Source organism: Bubalus bubalis, chromosome X, assembly GCF_019923935.1.
Source record: "Bubalus bubalis isolate 160015118507 breed Murrah chromosome X, NDDB_SH_1, whole genome shotgun sequence".
Lineage (NCBI taxonomy): Eukaryota > Metazoa > Chordata > Mammalia > Artiodactyla > Bovidae > Bubalus > Bubalus bubalis.
Window position 1 is genome coordinate 11,137,241 of NC_059181.1, and position 27,445 is coordinate 11,164,685.

A 27,445-nucleotide genomic window follows, 5' to 3' on the forward strand; every position below is an offset into this window, starting at 1 on the left:
TTCATATATAATTATTTTTAAAGTAGATAAATCAGGATTTTTAGTTGGAGTTTAATATCAAACTCTCAACAATTAATAGAATGAATATACAGACAAGTAGAAGGATATGTTGTTCAGTTGCTAAGTCGTGTCCGACTGACTCTTTGTGACCCCATGGATGCATGCCAGGCTTCCCTGTCCTTCACTATCTCCTGGAGTTTGCTCAAACTCATGTCCATTGAGTCAGTGACACCATAGTAGGCCTGAAAAGCACTATGAGCCAATTCAACATAATTAAGATTTATATAGTTTTCACACAACAGGATACAAATTCAAGTTCCCATAGACTATAAACTGGGAGACACTGGAGCATGTCCAGGGACATGAAACAAGGTGCAAAAATTTCATTGTCTAAAAGTATTGAATTCATGTGCAATCTGTTCTCTTATCACTTGAAATTAAGCTAGAAATCAATGTTAAAAGATACATGAAAATAACCCACATATTTTCAAGTGCAGTTTGACATTTACCAAGAGAAATCTTTGACTTAGCCATAGAAAGCCTTAGGAAAGTTAAAAGATGGCAAAAACACAGAGAGTTATTATAGAGAAGAAAGCATTTAAATGAGAAATTAATGTCAAAATGAGAAATTAATATCAAAGATACTTTTAAAAATCCCATGTATTTGGAAATTAAATGTCCATTTTTGAATATATCCAAGAAGATAGATGTTTCTGATGGGTGTATCTAAGAAGCCATAATAAGGGAAATTAGGAGATACTTATAAAGAATAAAAATGAAAAGAGAATTCACCAGAGTTTGTTGCATGCAGCTGAACCTGCTCAGTGCAGTTAAATACAATGTGGAGTCTTGAATAAGGTGTGGAAACAAATAATGGACATTAGCATAAAGTTTTGCGAATTCGAACTTTACTTAATACTGTATTACATGTTAATTTCCTGTTTTTTTTTTTTTTACAACATTATTTCTTTATATCCTTGGAATTGGATTAGAAGTTTCAAGGCTCATTAAATTTTTTTTTTTTGAGATAAATTTTCTAGACGTTTAGCAGTAATACTAGATACTGGAATACCTGAAACTGTCAAAATTTTGAGTGAATATAAATTGGAAATCTAGCATTCCATTCATTAGTAAATCAAAATGTCATAAATTTTTTAGCTAGGCAAAAATTCATAAAGTTTCTAAAATATATATATTATACATACTGTTTGTATGTATTCAAAAGCTTTACTACCACACTTGATAAAGGCTTGAGAAAGAACAACAACAGCAACAAAAAGAGATGGAGAAATTGGAAAACATAAACTAAATTAAGTGGGAACACTGAGTATGAAATAGAAAAAATGAAACAAGTTAGGTAAAAGTAACAGATCATCATATAGTCCAGTTGTTTTTAAACATGGCTGCTCATTGGAAACACATCTGCAGCTTTGGAGAAAAAAAGCAGTACCTGGCATTTGTATTTTTCAAAAAATTCCAAGTTAATTCTGATATGCATTTGAATTTTAAAAAGTGATTACAAGTTTTTCTATTAAATGGTAGCTTTAATGATACAGAATTGTATTATTTTCTGTTAATCATTCATGATACGATGGTATTAAGCAAATAAAAGTTACATAATCACTATAGTAAAAGATGTTTATCAATTTTCACAATCAATAACCAGATTTAAAAAGATAATTATAATTGCAAGCTGTAATGGAAACATGATTAACCTAACTATATAAAATAATTATATACAATTTGGGGAGTTAAATAGAGTGATGTGGTAAGTGGAAATGCATACATGCACATGTTTTCATCTGCCCAGCCAGTCTATGTCTTTTGGTTGGTGCATTTAATCTGTTTACATTTAGGGTAATTATTGATATGTATGATTCTATTACCATTTTCTTAATTGTTTTGGGTTTACTTTGTAAAGATCTTTTCCTTCTCTTGTGTGTCCTTCCTAAAGAAGTTCATTTAGCATTTGTTGTAAATGGTTTGGTGGTGCTGAATTATCTTATCTTTTGCTTGTCTGGAAAGCTTTTGGTTTGTCCATCAAACCTGAGGGAGAGTCTTGCTGGGTAGTGTATTCTTGGTTGTAGGTTCTTCCCTTTCATCACTTTAAATATATCATGCTATTGCCTTCTGGCTTGTAGAATTTCTGTTGAGCAATCAGCTGATAACCTTATGGGAGTTCCCTTATATGTTGTTAATACTTGTTGTATTTCCTTTGTTGCTTTTAATATTTTTCTTTGTTTTTAATTTTTGTCATTTTAATTACTATGTGTCTCAATGTGTTCCTCCGTGGATTTATTCTGCCTGGGATTCTGTGCTTCCTGGACTTGGTTGATTATTTCCTTTTCCATGTTAGGGAAGTTTTCAGCTATGCTTCCTGGACTTGGTTGATTATTTCCTTTTCCATGTTAGGGAAGTTTTCAGCTATGCTTCCTGGACTTGGTTGATTATTTCCTTTTCCATGTTAGGGAAGTTTTCAGCTATTCTTCAGATATTTTCTCAGGTCCTTTCTCTCTCTTTCTATTCTCCTCTGGGACCCCTATAATGTGAATGTTCATGTATTTAATGTTGTTCCAGAAGTCTCTTAGGCTGACTTCATTTCTTTTCATTCTTTTTTTTATATTCTGTTCTGTGGCAGTAATTTCCACCGTTCTGTCCTCCAGCTCACCTATCTATTCTTTTGCCTTAATTATTCTGCTATTGATTCCTTTTAGTGTACTGTTCATCTTTGTTTGTTCTTTAGTTCTTATAGATCTTTGGTAAACATTTCTTGCATCTTCTCCATTCTTTTCCCAAGATCCTGGATCATCTTCACTATCATTATTCTGAATTGTTTTTCTGGAAGGTTGCCTATCTTCAGAGCTTCCTTGGTGGCTCAGATGGTAAAAATCCACCTGCAATGCAGGAGACCCGGGTTCAATCCCAGGGTTAGGAAGATCTCTTGGAGAAACTAATGACTGCCGACTCCAGTATTCTTGCCTGGAGAATTCCATGGACAGAGGAGCCTGCCAGGCTACAGTCCGTAGTGTTGCAAAGAATTGGACATGACTAAAGCAACTTAGCACACATGCATCCCTATCTCCACTTCTTTTAATTGTTTTTCTGAGGTTTTATCTTGTTCCTTCATCTGGGACATAACCTTCTTCTTTTTCATTCTGATTAATTTTTACATTGGGTATTTTGTTTCAACCACTGTGGTTCTGCTTGCTTCTGTCTGTCCTCTGGTGGATGAGGCTAAGAGACTTGTGTAAGCTTCCTAATGAGAGGGACTGGGAAAAACTGGGTCTTGCTCCGGTGGGCAGGGCCAGTGCCCCGTAAGACTTTTAATCCAATTATCTGCTGATGGGTCGGGTTGCACTCCCTGTCACTTGTTTGGCCTGAGGTGACCCAGCCCTGGGCTATGTGGCTGCTATTGTAGGGTTAATGGCGACTTCTAAGAGGGCTTAAGCCAAGCGCTAACTTACCAGACTGTCACTGCCAGTAACCCCTGTTCCCGCAGCAAGCCACTGCCAACCCACACCTCTGGTTCAGTCTCCTGTGAGGTCACTGCTCCTTTTCTCTGGGTCTTGGTGTGTACACGATTTTGTTTGTGCCCTCCAAGAGTGGAGTCTCTATTTTCCCCAGTCCTGTGGAAGTCCTGTAATCAGATCCTACTGGCCTTCAAAGTGAGATTCCCAGGGGATTCCCAGTCCCTTTGCTGGATTCCCAGGCTGGGAAGCCTGATGTGAGGCTCAGAACTTTCACAACAGTGGAAAACTTTTTTGGTATTATTGTTCTTCAGTTTGTGGGTCACCCACATGGCAGGTATGGGGTTTGATTTTATCGGTTTGCATCTCTCCTACCATCTCGTTGTGGCTTCTTCTTTGTCTTTGGATGCGGGGTATCTTTTTTGGTGTGTTCCAGTGTTCTCCTCTTGATGGTTGTTCAACAGCTAGTTGGGATTTTGTTGTTCTCTCAGGAGCAGATGAGTTTGTGTCCTTCCATTCTGCCATCTTGAACCAGAAGAACTACTTGTTACATTTTAAAATCTAGTAGAATTATGGGATTCCTGCCCCATGCCCAGACTTTTGGGTCCTCAGTACCTAGCCAGTCAAGGGTTCAGTTTGGTAGTCTGGACAATTTCTTTTTTTAAAATGACAGCTTTATTGAGATATAGTCCACATTCTATAGAATTGACCCTTTAAATTTGTACAATTCAATGACTTTTTAGTATATTCATAGCGTCGTACAGCCGCAGGGCATTTTCACCACCCCCAGTGAAACCCCATACCTATTAGGAATCATTCTCCACCCACCTCTTCTCTCCCCCTGGCTGTGGGGAAGCACTACCTACTTTCTGTGTCTATGAATTTGCCTGTTTTGGACATTTCATATTAATGGAATCATACAATATATGGTCTTTTGTGATGAGCTTCCTTTCTCTTAGCATCATGTTTACAAGGTTTATCCATGTAATAGAATGAATCAGTGCTTTAATAATTTTATGGGTGAATGATATTACATTGTTGTATGGGTATGGCACATTTTATTTATCCATTTATCAGTTAATAGACATTTCAGTTGTTTCTACTTTTTGTCTATTATGAATAATATAGGTATAAACATTCATGTACAAGTTTTTGTATCAGATCAGATCAGTCGCTCAGTCGTGTCTGACTCTTTGCGACCCCATGAATCGCAGCACGCCAGGCCTCCCTGTCCATCACCGACTCCCGGAGTTCACTGAGACTCATGTCCATCGAGTCAGTGATGCCATCCAGCCATCTCATCCTCTGTCATCCCCTTCTCCTCCTGCTCCCAATCCCTCCCAGCATCAGAGTCTTTTCCAATGAGTCAACTCTTCGCATGAGGTGGCCAAAGTACTGGAGTTTCAGCTTTAGCATCATTCCTTCCAAAGAAATCCCAGGGCTGATCTCCTTCGGAATGGACTGGTTGGATCTCCTTGCAGTCCAAGGGACTCTCAAGAGTCTTCTCCAACACCACAGTTCAAAAGCATCAATTCTTCGGCACTCAGCCTTCTTCACAGTCCAACTCTTACATCCGTATATGACCACAGGAAAAACCATAGCCTTGACTAGACGAACCTTTGTTGGCAAAGTAATGTCTCTGCTTTTGAATATGCTATCTAGGTTGGTCATAACTTTCCTTCCAAGGAGTAAGCGTCTTTTAATTTCATGGCTGCAGTCACCATCTGTAGTGATTTTGGAGCCCAGAAAAATAAAGTCTGACACTGTTTCCACTGTTTCCCCATCTATTTCCCATGAAGTGATGCGACCGGATGCCATGATCTTCATTTTCTGAATGTTGAGCTTTAAGCCAACTTTTTCACTCTCCACTTTCACTTTCATCAATAGGCTTTTGAGTTCCTCTTCACTTTCTTTTTCTTGGGCATCTATGTGAGTAGAATTTCTGAGTTCTATGTTAACTCTTTGTCGAACATTTTGAGAAACTACTGAGCTATTTTCCAAAGCACCTGTACCATTTTACCATCCCATAAGCTATGTATGAGGATTATAATTCCTTCATATCCTTGAAACCTTTCGTATTGTCTGTCCTTTATTTTTTAGCCATCCTAGTAGTATGAAGTGATATCTTTTTATGGTTTTCATTTACATTTTCTAATGACTAATGATGTCAAACATCTTTTCATGTGTTTTTTGGCTACATTTATATCATCTCTGGAGAAATGTCTATTCAGAATCTTTGTCATTTTTTAAATTGGGTTGTCTTTTTTTGTTGTTGAGTTGTAAGGGTTTTTTATATATTCTGGATATAAGTCCCTTTTCAGATATATGATTTACAAATATTTTCCCTCGTTTTGTGGGTTGTCCTTTCACCCTTTTTGATGATGTTCTTTGAAGTACAAAAGTTCTTAATTTTGATCAAGTTCACTTTATCTATTTTTCTTTTCTCATTTGTGCTTTTGGTGTCATATCTAAGAAACAATGCCTAACTCAAGGTCACAAAAATTTACTCCTGTTTTCTGTTTAGTTTTTTATATTTTTAGCTCTTGCATTAGGTCTGTGATCCATTTGAGGTGGTTTTTATATATAGAGGTCCAAATTCTTTTTTTTGCATATGACTATTCAGTTGTCCCAGCACCATTTGTTGACAAAATGAATGACTCCTAGGTTAGTTTTCCTGGTATCTTTTTGAAAATCAATGACCATAATATAAGGGTTTATTTCTTGACTCTTAATTCTATTCCATTCATCTGTATGTCTTTCCTTATGCCAGTACCATACTATATTGATTATTCCAGAATTGTAATGTTTTGAATTTGGAAAGTATGTAACTACCCACTTTATTCTTCTTTTTCAAGATTGTTCTGGTTATTCTGGGTCCCTTGGATTTTCATATGAAATTTAGAATCAGCTTGTCAATTTCTGTTAGCAAAAACAAAAAGCCAGCTGGGATTTTGTTGGGAAATGTATTGAATCTGTAGGTAAGTTTGGTTAGTATTACTATCTTCATATTTCTACCCTCCCAACTTTATTGAGGTTAATTGACAAATAAAATTTGTTTAAATATATATTAAAAGTGTGTGTGTGTGTGTGTGTGTATATATATATATATATATATATATATAGTACAACTTTATATTTTTCATTTTAACAGTGTTAAGTCTTCTAGTTGTAATGGATGTATTTCCCTTTATATGAGTATTTAGTTTCATTCAACAATGTTTTGTGATTTTCAGCATACAAATTTCACTTCTTCAAATTCTTAGCCCTCTGTGTCCTCAGTTTGTGCATCTACTGATTCAACCAATTGTGGACTGAAAGTATTAGAGAAAAAAATTCCAAAAAGTTCTATACAACAAAGTTTGATGTGTCATTTACATTGTAGTAGATATTATAAGTAATCTAGAGTTGATTTAAAGTATATGTGAGGATGTGCATAGGTTATATGCAAGTTCTACATCATTTTAAGTAAGGAACTTGAGCATCCTTGGATTTTTGCATCCACAGGGGGTTGTGGATTCAGTCCCACAGGGATACTGAGGAATGACTGTATTTTATTTAGGAGTTTATCCTAAAGGAAATTATTTTAATTTAATTTTTGCAGTCTTCATTGCTGGTGTATAGAAATATAATTTTTTTTGGTATACTGATCTTTTATATTGAAACTTTATTGAACTTGTCTATTAGTTGTCTGGGCATGTACTATCCTTAACTTAGATTAATGAGGCAGGGAACATACTCATTATTGGACTTCTAACTGCTTATTTAATCTTGCATCTGTCCACAAATCAAAGAGGAAATCCCTTTTAATGTTTAGGAAACACCAGCTTCCCTGGTGGCTCAGCGGTAAAGTATTGCTATCTAAATAGCAATGCCAATGCAGGAGATGCGGGTTCGATCCCTGGGTCAAGAAGATCCCCTGGGAAAGGAAATGGCAACCCATTCCAATATTCTTCTCTGGGAAACCCCACAGACAGAGGAGCCTGGCGAGCTACAGTCCATGGGGTTGCAAGAGGGTCAGACGCAACTGAGTGACAGCAACAACAACAACTTTGAAAGAATCATTATTGAAAGTATCCAATCTTCTGTCATATGTGAAACTAATTGATTTAGTCCCATTTGTCGAATAGTATATTCTTTACCCATCAGTATGCTGTATCCATTCTGTCCTAAGCAAGGTTTCCCTATTTGCAACATTCCCTATTTTTTTGGGGGGGTACTCTCTACTCCATTAACACTAACTCCATTAGTACTAGATAGCAGAATGAGAATGGCTGTTAAGAATTTGAGGCTTACTTTGTTGTTTTTTTTTATTTTATTTTTTTAAATATAAATTTATTTATTTTAATTGGAAGCTAATTACTTTACAGTATTGTATTGGTTTTGCCATACATCAACATGAATCCACCACGGGTGTACACGTGTTAAGGCTTACTTTGTACAAAGGATACATTTAAAGCACTTTATATGCATTATCTCTTATTCTCACAACAATCCTAATGAGGTAGATGCTATTTGATCAGTGTTTTAGAAATGCAGAAACTGAGATGCAGAAGTTAATTTGGCCAGGGTTATGGAGGTAGTTTATAGTGGAGCTAGGCTTAAACTTGTGCAGTCCAATGCGGGAGCCTAAACTCTGTTGCCTCAAGAAGGGGCAAGTATTTCTTTTCTCTCTACCCTACTTGCCTCTCCCAGGTTGTCTACTTAACCAGATGTTTACTAGGCATGTCTCTCTCTCTCTCTTCAGCTGCCTCTGCTGCAGATTGAGTTCTTAGAGAGGGTAGAAGGCAGAATGCTATTATTCCTCCTGGTCACAGGCCTCACCCTGCTTCACTAACCAGCTGAGGACTGGAACTCATCTCCAGACCTGGGCAATTGGCTGCCACTGCAGTCGTTTGTCTTTGAAGGGCCAGGGGATGCCTTCTAGTTTCCTAGACCTCAGTCCTTGCTTTCAGGCCTGCTCTTGTTTGTGGAGGGATCTATCGTGAGAAGTAACACACTCACAACTCATAGTGATAGAACATTAAATTTCCCATTGGACTTCTCAGTAGTTGATAGATGAAAGGTGTTGGCTGCAGTATAGTGTCACTTTGTCATGAGCTATGAAGTCTAGAAGTTTATTTAAACATAGAGAAATAGATGTGAATGGGCTGTTGGGCTTGATGAATATTTTTGAAGGTTAAAACCCAGTTCAGGTGATTCAAGTTTATCTGTGCCAGTGTTCAGCGTGTTCATCCAGAGTCATGCCAACTTCAGCCTTTTGAAGCTGTGGTTGCAGTGTACTGTCTTCGGCTTTTTTTTTTTTTTTTTTTTGCTTTTCCTGGTTCCTTTCTCCATTTGTAGGGGTTTCTTCTTTTCCAATAAGCTATGTGAAAGTTTCTCTAGTACCAGTGCATGATTTGTATCTGTAGAAGACAAAAAGCTGGAGGTTTACAAAGGCTGGCCGAGGTAAAGGTGCAGCTGGTCCTGCCATTGGGCAGGGTACTTTCTGTTTTAGATCCACTGTCCAGTTTTACAGGCATCCCTGCTGTCTGAGTGCTTTAATGAGGGGAGGAATGGGACCAGAGTCTCTGAAAGATGTGGTGGGAGATGTTAGTATAACCTTTGTTTTTAAAATGCTTATAAAATTTGTTAAGTAATAGAAAAATACTTTTTTGTATGTAAAATTCACACATTACTGATGTGCCCCTTAACTTCATCCCCAGCAAACCTAGTGTCCTCCCCTGCGAATGTATTTCTCTGACATTTTCTGGTGCATTTATTAATGTACATGTGTACCTATGACATCATTTTCATGTTTTTTGTATTTAAAATAATTGGCATCACATTGTGCATGTTTCCTCCATGCTTTTGCATACTATGTTGTTTCTTGAAGATACATCCATGTCAGTACTGGTAATTTTGTCATTCTTTTATACATGTTCTGTACTCTGGCTACTCTGTTAAAAACTGTATTATGTCCCAGTGCACCAGCCCCAAGCATCCAGTATCGTGCATCGAACCTGGACTGACAACTCGTTTCATATATGATATTATACATGTTTCAATGCCATTCTCCCAAATCATCCCTCCAAGGGAGGAGGGAGCAGGGTTCAGGATGGGGAACACGTGTATACCTCTGGTGGATTCATGTTGATACATGGCAAAACCAATACAATATTGTAAAGTTAAAAAATAAAATAAAATATTAAAAAAAAACTGTATTATGGAAAATTTTTAAATGTGTGTCAAAGTAGAGAACCCCTACCCCCAGGTTATTTTAAAGCAAATCTCAGGTGGTGGAATAGTTTCATACATCAGTTCAGTTCAGTCCAGTCACTCAGTCATGTCCGGCTCTTTGAGACCCCATGAACTGTAGCACGCCAGGCTTCCCTGTCCCATCACCAACTCCCAGAGCTGTATCTCTAGCAGATAAGGCATTTAAAGCAATGACTAAGCTTTTATCATATGTAACAAAATTAGTAATAATTCCTTAATATTGTCTACTATCTAGCCAGTGTTCAGATTCCCTGAATTGTTTCAAGTATGTCTTTTTATAGCAGCTTGTTCCACTCATGATCCAAGCAAGGGCAGCATGCACATTGCACTTGTTTTGCATTTGTTAAGTCTCTTTTATTAATAGAGTCTTTCTTTGGCCCCTCCCTTGCTATTCATTAGAAAATCATCCATTCTGTAGATATTTCCACATTCTGTATTTGGCTTGTTCTCTCCTCTTCTGTCTCCTGTATGTCCTATAAACAAGTGGATAGGTCTAGACTTGATTAGAATCAGATTCTGTTTTTGGCAAGAAGACTTCTTAGTGATGCTGTGTACTTCCTACTGCATCACATTAATAGGTTCTTAATGTCTGATGCCTCTGTTTTTGTAATGTTTGATTGATCAGTGGGTTCATGTAGTATTAGCCTGATTCGTACCTTATGATAAACATCCCAACAACCTTTCCAACAATGTTTTTTTTTTTTATCAAATATTGATCACCATTGTGTATATCTAGTGGCATGATAATGAATATTTAACAACTAGGCATTGTTAATTTTCATGGTGTTAACATTCCTGCCATGGCCAATTTCAGTCTTACTGATGTGTCACTGAATGTGAGGTTGGGACAGATCTGCTCAGTTGGTTCTCCCAAGCTAGTATGAGCTGTTTCTAGCAAACCACTGCTTAGATCCTTGACTTAATTAGTAGTTGCAAAATGGTGATACTCTCTTTTATTTCTTTTACCTCTGTTAACTTGGACCACGGCTTGCTTGGTTGCTTACTTATTTATTGACCATGCTGCGTGGGATGTGGGATCTTAGTTCCCCAACCAGGAATTGAACCTATGCCCCCTGCAGTGGAAGCAGAGTCTTAACCACTGGACTGCCAAGGAAGTCCCAACCATGGCTTATTTAACCATTTTCCAATTGTTGAACATTTTGCTTATCACCTTTATAAAGCTTTAAGCTGAAGAGTACTGTACAACAATTTAATTCTCAATGCATCACTAAATTCCTTATATGAATTTTGAGTTTATAGAAGTATATGAAAACTGAAATAGACTTCATTCCTGGTGACCAGGAAAAATGTCTTATTCATTTAACCAGTACTTACTTAGCACTTAACTATGTGGTTGGTACCATAGAGACTCCCAAGAGGAATATGGATACGGCCCCACATCTGCCAATTAGTATTACAGTTACACGTGAGAATGGTGCTGAGTCTGGGTGGTTTTTAACTGGAATGATCTGTGGATGTGTTGCTGGGGGGCGTGCCAGCCATACAATTAAGCTAACCATTGAAGGGTGGATCTGATTTTTGGAGTCAAATTCTTTGACTCCAATTTGTTGATGCTTTTTTGATATCTGCCTTGGTTCAGTTTTTATTGCCTGGGAGTCTTCTAAAGTAATCTCCAGTCTGATATGCTTGTTTCATTCTTTACTTCATAGATCAGTAGGATTGTTTTGAGCACAACTATGATGTCACCTCCCTCCCCCAAATCCTTCAGGACCTTCTATGTAAAAACTAAGGGACACAGTACCATGGCCTGGCATGCCCAAGGAGAAGTGTATTTCAGAATAAAGTGGAGACTGGAAGGCTAATGTCTGCTGACTGGCCAAAGAAAATGGAGACTAGTGGAGAGAGAGTTTGTAAACTGTTTTCCCAAGAAGTCTTAGAGCCTTCCATTGGCATGGTAGAGTTAACGCAGATTGCAAATAGTTGTGGAGTGATTAGGAAACTTTGATGTGAAGCAGTTGTTATCATCTTGAAATGTTTAAGAGTAAAATTTAGTTTGACTATAAAGTCTTATTTTAAAAATTCTTGATGGAAAAGAGTTCTGATGGAATCTATTTCTAGGCTTCGTGCCTGCGTTCCCGCCTACTTTCCTTCCTTCCAACACACATGCCTACTCAGGCGTGCACGTACACATGCACACAACTGGTGATTTAAGGAGTTTAATAGTAAAAGGATTAGGAAAAATGCACTTATATAAATTCTCATATGAGAAATGAAACTTGACTTTCACTGAAGTTAAATCTTAGGTGTATTTGTCATTTAACTCCATCTGTGTCTCCATTTGAGACTTAATTAACCCTTGTCACACACATATCCTGGGGTGCAGGAAGAAGGAGTTATTGGTAAACACTGTCAAATAAATTCTAGAATGTTAGAATATCAGTGCTAAAGGAGAAGAGAAAGAACTTGAGTTCATCATTTTGGCCAACTCTCACATGTTCCATGTGAGGAGACAGAGATCCAGAGAATGTAACTGCTTGTTGTCCATCAGAATCCTTTAAAGATAGGACTTCCCTGGTGGTTTGTGTACTCCCAATACAGGGAGCACAGGTCTGATCCCTAGCTGGGGACCCAGGATCCTGCATGCTGCTCACGGCCTAGCCTAAGACATTAAAAAAAAAAAAATAGAGATTAAAATTTCTTTAATAAAACACTAAAAAAATTTTAGAAAAGAATCCTTTGAAGATGGGAAATCTTTGTTCGGATCTTTGCTGCAGCAAATTTGGTATCAGAGAAAGCAGTTTGTGTGAATTTCATTTGGGGAGCATACTTTGCTATTTTTTTATAGGTAATAACACTAATATCTAACGTTTAAAAGTATACTAGAGAATAAATTTGTTGCCCTTTATATGCAAGAAACTAAATAGTATAATTTTCTTGTGTTTCCTTCCACATGATAGGAAAGAAAGTTTTGCGTTCATAAATACTTGGAGATGTTAGGAATATATCTATTTTTTAATTATTAAAACTAGGTTATTATAAAAAGCCATATATATGTGAGAAAAGGTATGGGATACTGAACCTGTAGCTTCAACAATTATTAACTATGGCCCATCGTGTTTCCCCTGTATTCCCATATGATTAATTTTACTTTTTCCCCATGGGTAGATTTAAAAATATATTGAATAAACAGCACGATCCTACTGTGTAGTACAGGGAACTATATTTAATATCTTGTAAGAATATATATACATATATATATATGTGTATATATATATAACTGACTCATTTTACTGTATACCAGAAACTAACACAACCTTATAAATCAGCTTTATTTCAATTTAAAGAAAGCAACCATTGAGGTATGATTTCTAGACCATAAAATTCATCCATTTTAAGTGAACTGGTCAATGATTTCTAGTAAATTTATGAAATTTTGCTACTATCACCATAATCTAGTTTTAGAACATTTTCAATATCCCAATAATATCCTTTAATGCCTTAGAGTTAATCCCAGTGCCCAGCCCCAGACTAATCTACTTTCTGTTTCTATAGATTTTCCCTTTCTGGACATTTCATAATAAATAGAATCATACAATGTGGGATCTTTTGTGTTTGGCTTCCTTTACTTTGTATAATGTTTTTGAGGTTCATACATGTTGTAGCATGTATCTGTATTTAATTTCTTTTTATTGCTGGATAGTAGTCCATTGTATGGCTGAACAGTAATTGTCTATCCATTCTTCAGTTCAGTGGACATCTGAGTTGGTTTTTCTTTTTGCCTATTATAAGTAATGATGTCAGGATCTGAATGCATGAAAATCTTTATGTGATGATATGTTTTCATTTCTCTTGTCAAGATACCTAGGAGTGGAATTGCTGATGTAACTTTTTTTTTTGCTGTGCTGAATGGCATGTGGGATCCTAGTTCTCAGAACAGGGTTTGAAGCCATGCCCCCTACATTGGAAGTGCAGAGTCTTAACCACTGGACCACTAGGGAAGTCCCTTTATTTAACTTTTAAAGACACTGCCAACTGGTTTCTAAAGTACATGTACCATCTTACATTCCCATCAGCAGTGCTTACTATTTCTTAATATATTCACTAGCACTTATTATTTTTTGTTACAGCTGTGGTACAATGTGGTATTTCTTTGTGATTTTTATTTGCATTTCCCTGATGACTAATGATATTGAGTGTCTTTTCATGTGCATGTTAGTGATGCCTATATCTTCTTTGGTGAAATATCTACTCAAATCATTTGCTCACTTTTAAATTGGGTGTTTGTCTTTTTTATTGTTGAGTTGTATATTCTGGAGTTCATTGTATTTTCAGATATGTGCTTTTCAAACATTTTCCCCTAATCTGTGCCTTGTCCTTTCATTTTCTTAATTGTGTCTTTTAAAGCACAGAAGTTTTAAATTTAGATGAAGTGCAATTTATGAATTCTTTCCTGATTTGATTGTGCTTTTGGTGTCAAAGCTAAGAAATCTTTGCCCAACTCAAGGTCTTGAAGGTCTTATCCTGTTTGCTTCTAAAGGTGTTATAATTTTAGCTCTTACAGTCATGTCTCTAATCCATTTTGATTTAATTTTTATATATAGTGTGAGGTAAGAGTCTAAGTTCTTCTTTTTATATGTGGATAACCACTTGTCCCAGTACTGTTTGTTGAAAAAATACTCTCCTTTCCCTATTGAATTGCCTTGGTATCTTGGTTGAAAATCATTTGTCTGTAAATATAAGGGTTTATTTCTGGACCCTCTATTCTGTTTCATTGATCTGTATGTCAGTACTACATTGAATATTTTCCAAAGCAGAGGAATTATATGTAGGCTTGTGAAGAGGTGTTCACATGACTAAGAAGGCTAAATATGTGCTAAATGACACATTTTTAAGTAGTGTTTAGCATCTCACTTAAGTGAGTTTGTGGTGGCACCCCACTCCAGTACTCTTGCATGGAAAATCCATGGACGGAGGAGCTTGGTAGGCTGCAGTCCATGGGGTCGCTAAGAGTTGGACACGACTGAGCGACTTCATTTTCACTTTTTACTTTCATGCATTGGAGAAGGAAATGGCAACCCACTCCAGTGTCATTGCCTGGAGAATCCCAGGAATGGGGAAGCCTGGTGGGCTGCCGTCTATGGGGTCGCACAGAGTCGGACACGACTGAAGCGACTTAGCAGCAGCAGCAGCAGCATATACAGAAACATCCTTTAGTTCCAGTAGTCTTTCTCTGCAGCCTTCTGACATACTTTTTCTCTGGATGGAGAGTAACCCCTTTGGAACTGCTTATTTCCTGTATCAGTGCCCTCTTTTGCTTTTTACCACTACATGTCCTATAGATTCAAAATATGATACTGATTGCTGAATCACAGTAGCCTTGTGACTTTGATGATGTCATTTTACTGTCCCAGGCTTAAAATTTCTCATTTGTAAAGTGAAAGAATGGAATTTGATCTAATTACTTTTCCAAATACAATCATTAATATTTTCTTGAATAGTTCCAAGGCATGGGTAAGTCCATTTATTTTAACTGGTGGAAAAAATTATTCTACTTAACAGAGAATTTAATGCCCTTTTATTTTTTAAGGTGAGTCAGGGATTGTCAGGGGATCAGGGCACAAGTATTGTTGGAAAGGTACTCCTGGCACATACTTTATTGTATATATAGGTGTATATGACATGAATCCATCACTGTGTGTAACTGGGTGATCAGGGGGCAGACAGAGGCTTACACATGCTTTCGTGATTAGAAAGAAGAGAAAGAAAGAAAAAAAAATTTTTTTTTACAGAGAAATAGCCATTTTTATGAACTTGCCAAGAAGAGGAATGGTCCTCACTGATGAAATCCTTGAAGCTTTGCATATGGCCAACTCTATTTGATTGATACTTGAAAGTATGGGTCCCACTGGCAGGCTTCTTTCAACATTTTCCATCCTTTAAGGTTTTTTTTTTCCTTTGGCATTTGAAAGCTTTTATTTTCTTCATAAAATATTCCTAGTCTGGGGGGATGGGAGCCCTTTTCCACAGCTGAGGTTATTCCAAGTTTTATTCCCCTGAAGAATTGGCTTTCTGTTCCTTGAAGCTTTCAATTGCTACATCTGCTGCTTTATTTCCACTCAGTAAGCTGCAACATGTTTTCATTTAGTCATTGATTTAGGGCTTTGTAAAAATCTGAAGGAAGTTAGTAAATAGACAGTAATAAATATGAATAATATTGTGTTGGGAAATTTCTAAGCATAATGAAGTAAGAGGATAAAAAATTTTAGAGGTTAGTGTTTTAGAATCTCAGTTCTAAGAAACATATTCAGCAGATCAGTGTCAGAAAATGCACATCTTTCAATAAATTTAATAAACACTGGAAATTATTACTGTGTTTTCTGAATTTGTGATTAAATGGTAGGTTCTTTTATGAAGTTTTTAATTTATTTTTCAAGATGTGAGTATTTATTAGTTTTTCCCTGATTACACTTATAGAAAATGTTAAATTCAAGTATAGTTGATTTACAATGTTTTACTTTCAGGTGTACAACACAGTGATTTGATATTTTTGTAGGTTATACTCCACTTAAAGTTATCAAAAATATTGGTTATTTTCCTTGTGCTGTATATTACATCCTTGTGTCATTTATCTGATACCTAGTAGTCTGTATCTCTTAATTGCCTACTCCTATCATGCCCTTCCGTCTAGCCCTCTCTCCACTGGTAACCAGTAATTTGTTCTCTGTATCTATGATTGTGTTTCTGTTTTGTTACATCTATTCATGTGTTTCACTTTTTTAGATTCCATATACAAGTGAAAACATACAGTACTTGCCTTTTTCTGACTTCACTAAGCATAGTACCTTCACAGTTCATCCATGTTGCTGCAAATGACATTATTTCATTCTTTTTTATGGCTGAGTACTATTCCATTGTGTGTGTGTGTACCACTTTTTTTATCCTTTTGTCTGTCAATGGACACTTATTTGACAAAGCCTTACTGATATCTGATGCCCCACCTTATTAACTATGAGACTTTAAGAATAAACCTGTAATTGATTCATAGGCATGATAGCCTTTAATGTATGCAGAAAATGTTTTCTCCTCCCCTGCCTTCTCCCCTTCTCTTCCTTTCTGGGAAAGCAGGTGATACTATTAACAGGTACATTGTCATCTTTTGCATGTATACAAGAGATTATTCAGCCAAAGTATGTTTTCAGTTTCAATTTGCATGAAGGTGTACTTTTTTAAAAAATTGATTGGAGCATGCTGGATAAAATATTTGAATCTAATTTGAGGTCTTTTAATTTTGTGATTAAATTAAAAGTGTCTTCTTCCAAGATACTTACTCCTTGGAAGAAAAACTATGACAAACCTAAAGAGCATATTAAAAAGCAGAGACATCATTTTGCTGACAGAAATCTGTATAGTAAAAGCTATGGTTTTTCCAATAGTCATGTATGGATGTGAGAACTAGACCATACAAAAGGCTGAGTGCCCAAGAATTGATTTTAAATGGTGGTGCTGGAGAAGACTCTTGAGATTCCTTTGGACAGCAAGTTTATCTATCAAACCAGTCAATCCTAAAGGAAATCAACCCTGACTAGTCATTGGAAGGACTGATGCTGAAGCTGAAGCTCCAGTACTTAGGCCATGTCATGCGAGAGCCAACTCATTGGAAAAGACCCTGATGCTGGCAAAGATTGAAGGCATGAGGAGAAGGAGGCTACAGAGGATGAGATGGTTGGATGGCATCATAACTCAATGGACATGAGTTTGAGCTAGCTCCAGGAGATGGTAAAGGACAGGGAAGCCTGGCGTGCTGCAGTTCATGGGGTTGCAAAGAGTTGGACATGACTAAGCAACTGAACAACAATTTAAGGTTGTGAATGGACTGAAGATGTTATAAGAAAGATTTTTCACTAAATTCAATTCTAATTATTCACCCACTGTGTACTTACTAAACACAAGGTAGTATGCTTAGGTGCTTTGGAAGACCAACAGATGAATTAGACATAAAATTGGTAGAATGAAGCTAGATTTGTATCTCCTGCCATTAAAAGAAATGAACACAGAATCATAAACAGGAAGAAATGCCATTTGGAGCAGGGAAAGAATAGCAGCTAAGGAAAAAGCTGAGGCTTGGGTAACACTCAGCTCTGCCTGCCTCCTTCCAGGAGCCATGTGTGTAAGTAGGTAAATCTTGACATTTCTTACTGATGGTCCAAATCTGAAGCCAAGTAGAATAAGTGGGAATTCTTAGTTTTCCCTTCTCTTGATTGAAGGTCAGTGGACCTAACTTTTGGAAAGAGCGGAAAACCTGGAAAAGGGAGTAATCAGTCACAGCTGATATCCTGATATGATGGAAGGGGAGGCCAGGGCTCCATGCTGAACTGAGGGGACATAGTAAGATCTGGGAAGTTCCTCTGAGGCCATTGATTTACCTCAAGATTTGGGAGAAGGCACTCTGCTACAGAGTTTTAATGTTAATTATTTTGGTATTTCCTTCATATTTCAAAATAAAATACTGTATAACCTCTAATTGACTTTTCAATTTTAGTCATCATCTACTGTCTTCTCTCTACTATCACCTTTCCCTTCTTCTACCCTCCCAGTATACTTTTATTATCATTTTGATTAGATTAATATTGTGTTTATATTATTTTTGTGGCTATGTGAGTCAGAGTAAAGTTTTCACTTTTCCTGCTGCACAGGTTTGTGTTTGCTTTGGAGTGAATACTCATCTTGTTTCTAGTGTACTTTCCCGTGAATCAACTATAGACTCTCTCAGTTTTCTAAGGTTACTCTTATTCTGAAATATCAGTTATCAGTTTCGTCTTAGTGAAGAAATCTTAAATGATTGTGTTCTATGCCTGGTATTTAGTTTTCATCATGGTATCCTCCTGTGCTGTCATCCAAGGATTCCCTTCCTATTTCTCCCATGTTGGATCTCCTTTATCCTGTTATGTCTTAGTCTTTATTGCTTTATTCTCTTGTTTAGTGGTAAAGAACCCACTTCCAAATGCAGGAGATGTAAGAGACGTAGGTTTAATCCCTGGGTTGGGAAGATTCCCTGGAGGAGGGCATGGCAACCCACTCCAGTATTCTTGCCTGGAGAATCCCATGGACGTAGGAGCCTGGTGGGCTACAGTCCATGAGATTGCAAAGAGTTGGACACAACTGAAGTGACTTAGCACACAAGCATGTATCATTGAGTAACTTTCTTGGAAAGGGTATGTGGTGCTCAATTTGAGACACTGAATGTCTAAAAATATCTCTAATTGAACCATCATGCAGGCTGCTAGTTTGGGTAAATAATCATTGATTAGAAATCAGATTTCTTCAGAGTTTTGATGGTAGTGCTCCAATGAATTCTAGGTTCCAGTGGTATAATAAGAAATCTAAAACCATTTGGACACCTGATCCTTTGTATATAGTCTGCCCTCCTTTTCTGCCCCGTGCTTGGAAATTGTAGAATCTTCTAACTCCACTTTTTTGAAATTTCATGTTGATGTACCTTGCCATGGGTCTGTTTTTTTCCACCATCCCTGAATACTTAGTGGATGTTTTTAATTTAGAAACTCATATTCTTCATTTTCGGCAAATTTTCTTGAACTAGTTAATTGATTTATTACCATTTTCTCCATTTCTTTTTGTGGAACTTTTATTTGGATATTAACCTGCTTTCTTTATGATTTCCTTAGATTATCTTTGAATATTTCTGTTAAGCTTTTTTCTTTCTGCTGTCATGTTTTTAATTTCAAGTGCTGTTTTTAATTTTTTGAATATTCTATTTTCAGTAGCATCCCATTATTTTATCTTTACAAATAGCATTTTTTTAATCTCTTTTTGATGCTTTCCTTGATGACTATATTAAAAATTTGATCCCTCACTCTTACGTCATTATCTGTCTTCTCAGTAGTATATAAGCTTCATGAAGATAGAGCTTTTTTCCTGTGTTTTTTTCTACTGATATATTTCCAGCACCTTAAACAGTGCCTGGCACACAGTAAATGTTTCAATATTTCTGGAATAAACTGAATGATCATTCTGATGATGTTAATAACATTAAATTTTTTTCTCATATAGAGCTAATCTGTTTCATTGAGGTCAGTTGTTTTCTATTTTTGTTGTTCTAACTTAGGTTAGAAAATTTGGGGCAGATATCTGGCAGTACTTCATCATCTGCTTATATTTAAGAATGGGGTCTAAAAAGCTGATGGAATACATGAGTAAATGGTTGGGACTTGGCGTGTGTGGGCTTCATGGTAGAATGATTCTGGCTGGACCATCTTGTTGGTTTCTCTTGATGTTGACACCTAGATTTCCATCCTGGCTGGTCCAATTCCCCAGAGCACAATCTCCTAGTCTTTGGGTACAATAGTCTGGAAGCAAACAGGCTGGAAGTGTCTCAACATCCAGAGTACTACATTTGCTGTTGTCAATATGGCCCCTGGGCCTTGTGTCCTCCCTGGAGAAGAAAATACTTCTAGCCTTTTTCTGGAGTGAGAGACAGGATGAAACTGTGCAGAATGTATGAGAAGAATCTCAGGATCTAACTGCTCCTAAATGTATGAGAAGAATCTCAGGATCTAACTGCTCCTAAACTCTATTTCAGTCAGCTTTTTTTAAATATGGGAATGGAACATAATTGTATAGTTCTTTCTAATGTTAGTTCAAGCAAATATTTGTATTCTGAGTTATCCAGGTGAATTAAAGGCAGAACACAACCACTAACAGGCAGAAGGGACCACAGGAACAGGGATCCTGAAGCCCAAAGTGGCATGAGGTGTAGCTGGAACTAGATTGTCAAGGGTCTTGTTGAGATACACCTTTCTTCTGAAGGGTGGGAAATAGGATCCACTATCAGTTAACTTTGTTTACTTTTTACTACTTTCCTTATTTTACCCCTACTTGAAGAGTTTGCTGTCACTAGTTCTTGAGAACCGGGGGCTTCTATGGTCCAGATTGGTTACTGTCTGCCTTCTCTACTGCTCATTCATCTATCAGTCATCTATCCTTTTTCCCAATTACAAATGTCAACAATTTAAACAAAAAACATTAACAGTTCTTGTCACTATTCTGTTGATGAGGTAATAGTGAGATTAATTGCAAATATTTAAACTACTATCTTTACTCAAAGGTCATATTTATAGGACATTGAACACAACATTAGGACAGCAGAAATGAGGAATCCTACACATTATCAAGCCAAGATTTCAGTCCACAGTAGCCCGGGTTGATGGTGCCTTTAGGTTTCTAGCAGGAGTAATAGCGGAGGAACGCATTTTCCTCTCAGGCCCTGAAGTTTTCCTATAGGTAATTTTCCAAGGAATATGCATTCAGAGTTAAAGGTTGCCAAGCACTCAAAGAAATGGAACACAATGAGGAGAGAGCCAGCAGAAGCAACAAAAAAGTGTAAAATACCAATCCCTTAGTTTTTGGAATTATCAGACATAGACTAAGTAATATGTTTAGTATATTTAAAGAAAAAGAAATGAAGAAAATGAGTAAGTAGCCAATCAATTATAAGAATGAAAAAGGCATTTTGAAAAAAAGACCAAATAGAACTCCTAGAAATGAAAAATATAGTAATTTAAATAAAATCAAAGACTGGCTTATTAGATCACTAAGTACAGTTGAAGAGTTGAAGAGGGAACTGGTTAATTGGACAGCAAGTTTTAGAAAATTATCCAGAATACCACACAGTTAGACAAAGAGCTTCAGAAGGAGAGGTGAAAGAAAGTAGTGCAAAGACTGAAAAGTCATTTAACATTTCCCAAAGTTACTGGGATGCCACATAGTTCAGAAATTCTGACAATGCTTAGCAACTTATGAAAGAAAAGCAAGATGAAGAAATACATGTGCAGGTATAAGGTACGTTTGGTACTGCAGAATACCCAAAACAGTGGATCTTAAAAGCAACCAGACAGAGAACAGCCTACCTACTGAAAAACATGATTCCATTGACATCTGACTTCTCAACAGCAATAATGGAGGCCAGAAGACAGGGAAATGTTATTTTCAGTGTTGTGGGGGGAAAATAGCTGTCGATCTAGAATTCCATACTCAGTGAAATCATCTTTCAAGAATGAGGGCAAAATAGTTTTTAGTTAAGTTGACTAAGCTTCCTACTAATAGACACTCAATAAAGCAAATTCTAAAGGATGAACTTCAGAAAGAAGTTACTATTATAAAAGAAATTGTAATGGAAATTGGGGAAATTTAAAAACTGAATGGTATCACATATCAAAACCTATGGGAGTATATTAAAGAGATACTTGGAAGAAAGCTGTAATGCTAGATGCTTATGTTAGAAGAAAAGCTGAAAAATAATGAGCCAAGCAACCAGTTTAAGCTAGAAAAAGAACAATAGGATAAGCCCAAAGAAAGTAAATGGAAGGAGATGAGCAGACACAAATTGAACGGAAAGCAAGCATATAATCCAGAGACACAAAAAGTTCAAAGTTGGCTTTTTGAAAAGAGAATTAAACTTGACAAATGTCAGGTGAGATTGATGAAGGAAAACTACAGTGATGACACAAACAGTATATAGGAATGGAAAAAGATTTCCTTTGCAGAGATTAAGATGATAAGGGGGGTTTGAACACCTTTATGGCAATAAATGTGAAAATTTATTAGGCGAAATGAATAACTGTCTAAAAAATACCATTTATCAAAAATGACTTTAAGAATTAGAAAGTCTGAATAATCCTATAACATTTAAAGAAGTAAAATCATTTAAAATCTTGTTTCAATGAAACCTGAGGCCCAGATGGTTCTGATGTCATGTTTTAACTGATATTCAGCAACAGCAACAATTTTTGATCTCATATACCCTATTCCAGAGTATAGACAAAGGGATCACTCTCTAGCCAAATCAAACACACCAGAGGACCATATGAGAAAGGAAATTCACTTGTTAGTCTAACTCATGAATATAGTTACAAAAATCCTCAACAAGTATTAGCCAACTCAGCATAGCAGATAGAAAAACCTGACAAAGTTGGGATTATCCTAGGGGTGTATGAGTGTCTTAAGACATTCATAGTGTAATTTATCATATTAACAAATCATAAGGAAAAATCATAGCATTATCTCAACAGATGGAGATGTGGATTTGGTTCAATATTCAGTAATGAATTATCATAAAAAGTCTCAAAATAGATGGGAATTTTTGTAATCTATTAAGGGAATGCAAAAAAGCAAAATGGCTGTCTGAGGAGGCCTTACAAATAGCTGTGAAAACAAGGGAAACAAAAGCAAAGGACAAAAGGAAAGATATACCCATTTGAATGCAGAGTTCCAAAGAATAGCAAGGAGAGATAAGAGAGCCTTCCTCAGCAATCAATGCAAAGAAATAGAGGAAAACAATAGAATGGGAAAGCCTAGAGATCTCTTCAAGAAAATTAGAAATACCAAGGGAACATTTCATGCAAAGATGGGCTCTATAAAGGACAGAAGTGGTCGGGACCTAACAGAAGCAGAAGATATTAAGAAGAGGTGGCAAGAATACACAGAAGAACTGCACAAAAAAGATCTTCACAACCCAGATAATCACAATGGTGTGATCACTCACCTAGAGCCAGACAACCTGGAATGCAAAGTCAAGTGGGCCTTAGGAAGCATCACTACGAACAAAGCTAGTGGAGGTGATGGAATTCCAGTTGAGCTATTTCAAATCCTGAAAGATGATGCTGTGAAAGTGCTGCACTCAATATGCCATCAAATTTGGAAAACACAGCAGTAGCCACAGGACTGGAAAAGGTCAGTTTTCATTCCAATCCCTAAGAAAGACAATGCCAAAGAATGCTCAAACTACCACACAATTGCACTCATCTCACACGCTAGTTAAGTGATGCTTAAAATTCTCCAAGCAGGGTTCATCAATATGTGAACCATGAACTTCCAGATGTTCAAGCTGGTTTTAGAAAAGGCAGAGGAACCAGAGATCAAATTGCCAACATCCGCTGGATCATCAAAAAAGCAAGAGAGTTCCAGAAAAACATCTATTTCTGCTTTATTGACAATGCCAAAGCCTTTGACTGTGTGAATCGCCACAAACTGTGGAAAACTCTGAAAGAGATGGGAATACCAGACCACCTGACCTGCTTCTTGGGAAACCTGTTTGCAGGTCAGGAAGCAAGAGTTAGAACTGCACATGAAACAACAGACTGGTTCCAAATAGGAAAAGGAGTACGTCAAGGCTGTATTTTGTCACCCTGCTTATTTAACTTCCATGAAGAGTACATCATGAGAAACGCTGGACTGGAAGAAGCACAAACTGAAATCAAGATTGCCGGGAGAAATATCACTAACCTCAGACATGCAGATGACACCACCCTTATGGCAGAAAGTGAAGAACTAAAGATCCTCTTGATGAAAGTGCAAGAGGAGAGTGAAAAAGTTGACTTAAAGCTCAATATTCAGAAAACTAAGATCATGGCATCTGGTTCCATCACTTCATGGCAAATAGATGGGGAAATAGTGGACTCAGTGGCTGACTTTATTTTTCTGGGCTCCAAAAATCACTGCAGATGGTGACTGCAGCCACGAAATTAAAAGACACTTACTCCTTGGAAGGAAAGTTATGACCAACCTAGGCAGCATATTAAAAAGCAGAGACATCTGTTTGTCAACAAAGGTCCATCTAGTCAAGTCTATGGTTTTTCCAGTGGTCATGTATGGATGTGAGAGTTGGACTATAAAGAAAGCTGAGTGCCAAAGAATTGATGCTTTTGAAGTGTGGTGTTGGAGAAGACTCTTGAGAGTCCCTTGGACTACAAGGAGATCCAACCAGTCCATCCTAAGGAGATCAGTCCTGGGTGTTCATTGGAAGGACTGATGCTGAAGCTGAAACTCCAATACTTTGGCCACCTGATGTGAAGAGCTGACTCATTTGCAAAGACCCTGATGCTGGGAAAGATTGAGGGCAGGAGGAGAAGGGGACAACAGAGTGTGAGATGGTTGGATGGCATCACCGACTCAATGGGCATGGATTTGAGTGGACTCCGGGAGTTGGTGATGGACAGGGAGGCCTGGCGTGCTGCGGTTCATGAGGTCGCAAAGAGTTGGACATGACTGAGCAACTGAACTGAACTGAAAACAAACATACAGCAAATGCCATGCTTCATAGTGAAATAATGTATGCGTTACCCTTGAGATCATGTTGCTGTTGTTCAGTCACTAAATCATGTCTGATTCTTTGCAACCCCATGGACTGCAGCACTCCAGACTCCCTGTCCTTCACAGTCTCCCAGAGTTTGCTCAAGCTCATGTCCTTTGAGTTGGTGATGTTATGTAACCATCTCATCCTCTGCCATCCCCTTCTCTTTTTGCTTTCAGTCTTTCCCAGCATCAGGGCTTTTTCTAAAGAGTCGGCACTTTGCAACAGGTGTCCAAAGTATTGGGGCTTTGGCTTCAGCATCAGTCCTTCCAGTAAATATTCAGGATTGATTTCCTTTAGGATTGACTGGTTTGATCTCCTTGTTGTGCAAGGAACGCTTAAGAGTCTTCTTCAGAACCACAGTTTGAAAGCATCAATTCTTTGGAGCTCAGCCTTCTTTATGGTCCAGCTCTCATATCCCTATATGACTACTAGAAAAACCATAGATTTGACTATAGGGACCCTTGTTTATATTTGTTAATATTTATGATATAATTTTATCCAAAAGTATATTCAGAAGCACACCTTAATATCATTTATAAAAATAGGGCATTTGTTTTTGAAAAATTAAATAATAATAAAAATGAAATTAATTAGACATGAATCTAGAGGCAGATTCTTTTTTCTAGTAACTTGCAGGGCTGTCAGCAGGGACGTGAGTCACATGACTCACCTGGTTTGTTTCCTGTCTCTCAGGAATCACTGTCTTTTGTTGCCTGATTTCCTAGTGTCAAAGAAACTTTATTTTATATAAAAAAACTATATATTTGTTTTTGGCTTTTTCAAAAAGGAGGGTAAATCTGGCTTCAGTTACTCCATCTTGACTGGAATCAGAACTCATTTAATTAAATGTCTGATCATTTCTTAGTCCTGTTTTGTTAATGAAGGGTTGGTTTAACATAGACTTCATTCTGGTGAAAGGCCTTTCCTTTAAAGGCAAGCATAGATTTTGTGTTTATTTTTGTTTTTTTGTTTTATTTTTTAAAATAACTGGTATTTAAAGGCCCAGACTTTGAGGACCCATAGAGTGGGGGCCCTGAGGTAGATAATTCCTGAGACTTTTGTCATTTTCTCTTGCTACATGGTTTGTTTCTGAAGGCTCTTCATGGTCTCACCATTTCTGGAGTTTTGACTTACTGATGTGTTTAATAAATTTTAATGAAAGACAGATTGAGAGAAATCGCTGATGGGCCCACATGGTTGTACTGTATTCATGCACTGGCTCAGGAGGAAAATCTCTATGAAATTACTCTGAGTTACCTTTGTGGAAAGCCCTGAACTCCATATTCTAGCTTGTCTGATCTAGCTGGATCAAATCAAGAGTGATTTGCAAAAACTTTTATGTTCTTGGCACATTGCTGTGATTTATTTTTAAGGCATAGAAAGTTGTCCAAATATTAGCACACATATTACAGATTTGGAAGTAAACTGCCTATAGTTATATAGAGCACGGTATGCTTTTCGAAGAAGTTTGTAAAGAATGTGGTTTTACTTGACCAGTGTGTGATAATAAACTCATTTCTTGCATGTGATCATGAGCCTAATTTATAATTCAATAGCAGATGTTTGTTTTCATTGTGAAGTTACAACTCAGACATTCTTGGCATAACTCCAGTTTTCTCTATATCTCATAAAATTTTTTAAAAAGTTAGAATGAAACTTTCTTTCAGAATATGCTTCAAATGGGGCCAGATTATTTTAGAAACAGGTTTAATTATCAGAAATTGAGATCTTTGAAGAATCCCTAAATATCATTTTCATCCATCATTTTCAGCCTCCCCTACTGCTGTCAGACCCACTGACTTACAGGGCAGCAGCACTGCCTTATTAGGGTTCTGGCTCCCAACTCAAGCTAATGAGCAGTGTAATGGCTGAGAGCTTGTGAGAAATAGGCGAGAAGCCAAAGGGCCTAGAGTATTTGAAACTAAATAATTAATATTGGAATAATGAGGGATTGACTGTCCATCCTGTTCTACATCCCGGCCTTTTTGATCAAACGGTGTCATTTCCTTACTGTTTTACATTATCTTAATTACAACAGCCTATATAAATATTTGGACTTTGAATAGGATGGAAGTGAAAAAGGGATTGGAATAGCATGTGGTCTTTTTTTTTTTAATTTAGCCCATAGATTTTAAAAGTTTAAACAAGTTAAATGCAATAGCTCTTCCTGTTTTACAAGTGAAAGAGGGCTTCCCCCAGCGCCCCCACCGGTGGTCCTTAACAGTGTGTTTTTCTTTTCAGCTTCAAAGTCAGGATTGTTACCTCCACCACCTGCGCTCCCTCCAAGACCTTGTCCGTCACAGGTAGGAGACAGCATTGAGTTTTGTATACTGTCTTTCCGTAGGGAGTTGTCCTCCCACTGTGCTTCCTTTGCACAGGTTGATCACCACCGAACTGGCCAGTCAGGTTTCCAACATGATGTCTGGACTGGACTGGGAGAGCAGAGCATGGCTGAATTTCTTCCTATCCAGCCAGCCCCCAGCCTCAGATGGAAGAGATAGTTTCCTTAAGCAAATGTGTGAAACAGTTCAGTCTTGGCTATGGAGGGTTGCATGTGGTTTTTCACACACAGAGGAGCAGAAGGGGTGCCTCTCTGTGGCTAGGGAACATGTAT

The 27,445-nt window shown here is 37.2% G+C and overlaps 1 protein-coding gene across 2 annotated transcripts in view; it reads left to right on the forward strand.

Annotated features, from left to right (window-relative positions):
* REPS2 (RALBP1 associated Eps domain containing 2) overlaps positions 1–27,445 on the forward strand; it is a 238,584-nt gene that overhangs the window by 149,687 nt on the left and 61,452 nt on the right. For both annotated transcript variants that reach the window (XM_025275803.2, XM_025275804.2), the window contains exon 14: positions 27,073–27,134. In XM_025275803.2, the coding sequence (XP_025131588.1) occupies positions 27,073–27,134 (62 nt within the window). The remainder of the gene's footprint in view (positions 1–27,072; positions 27,135–27,445) is intronic.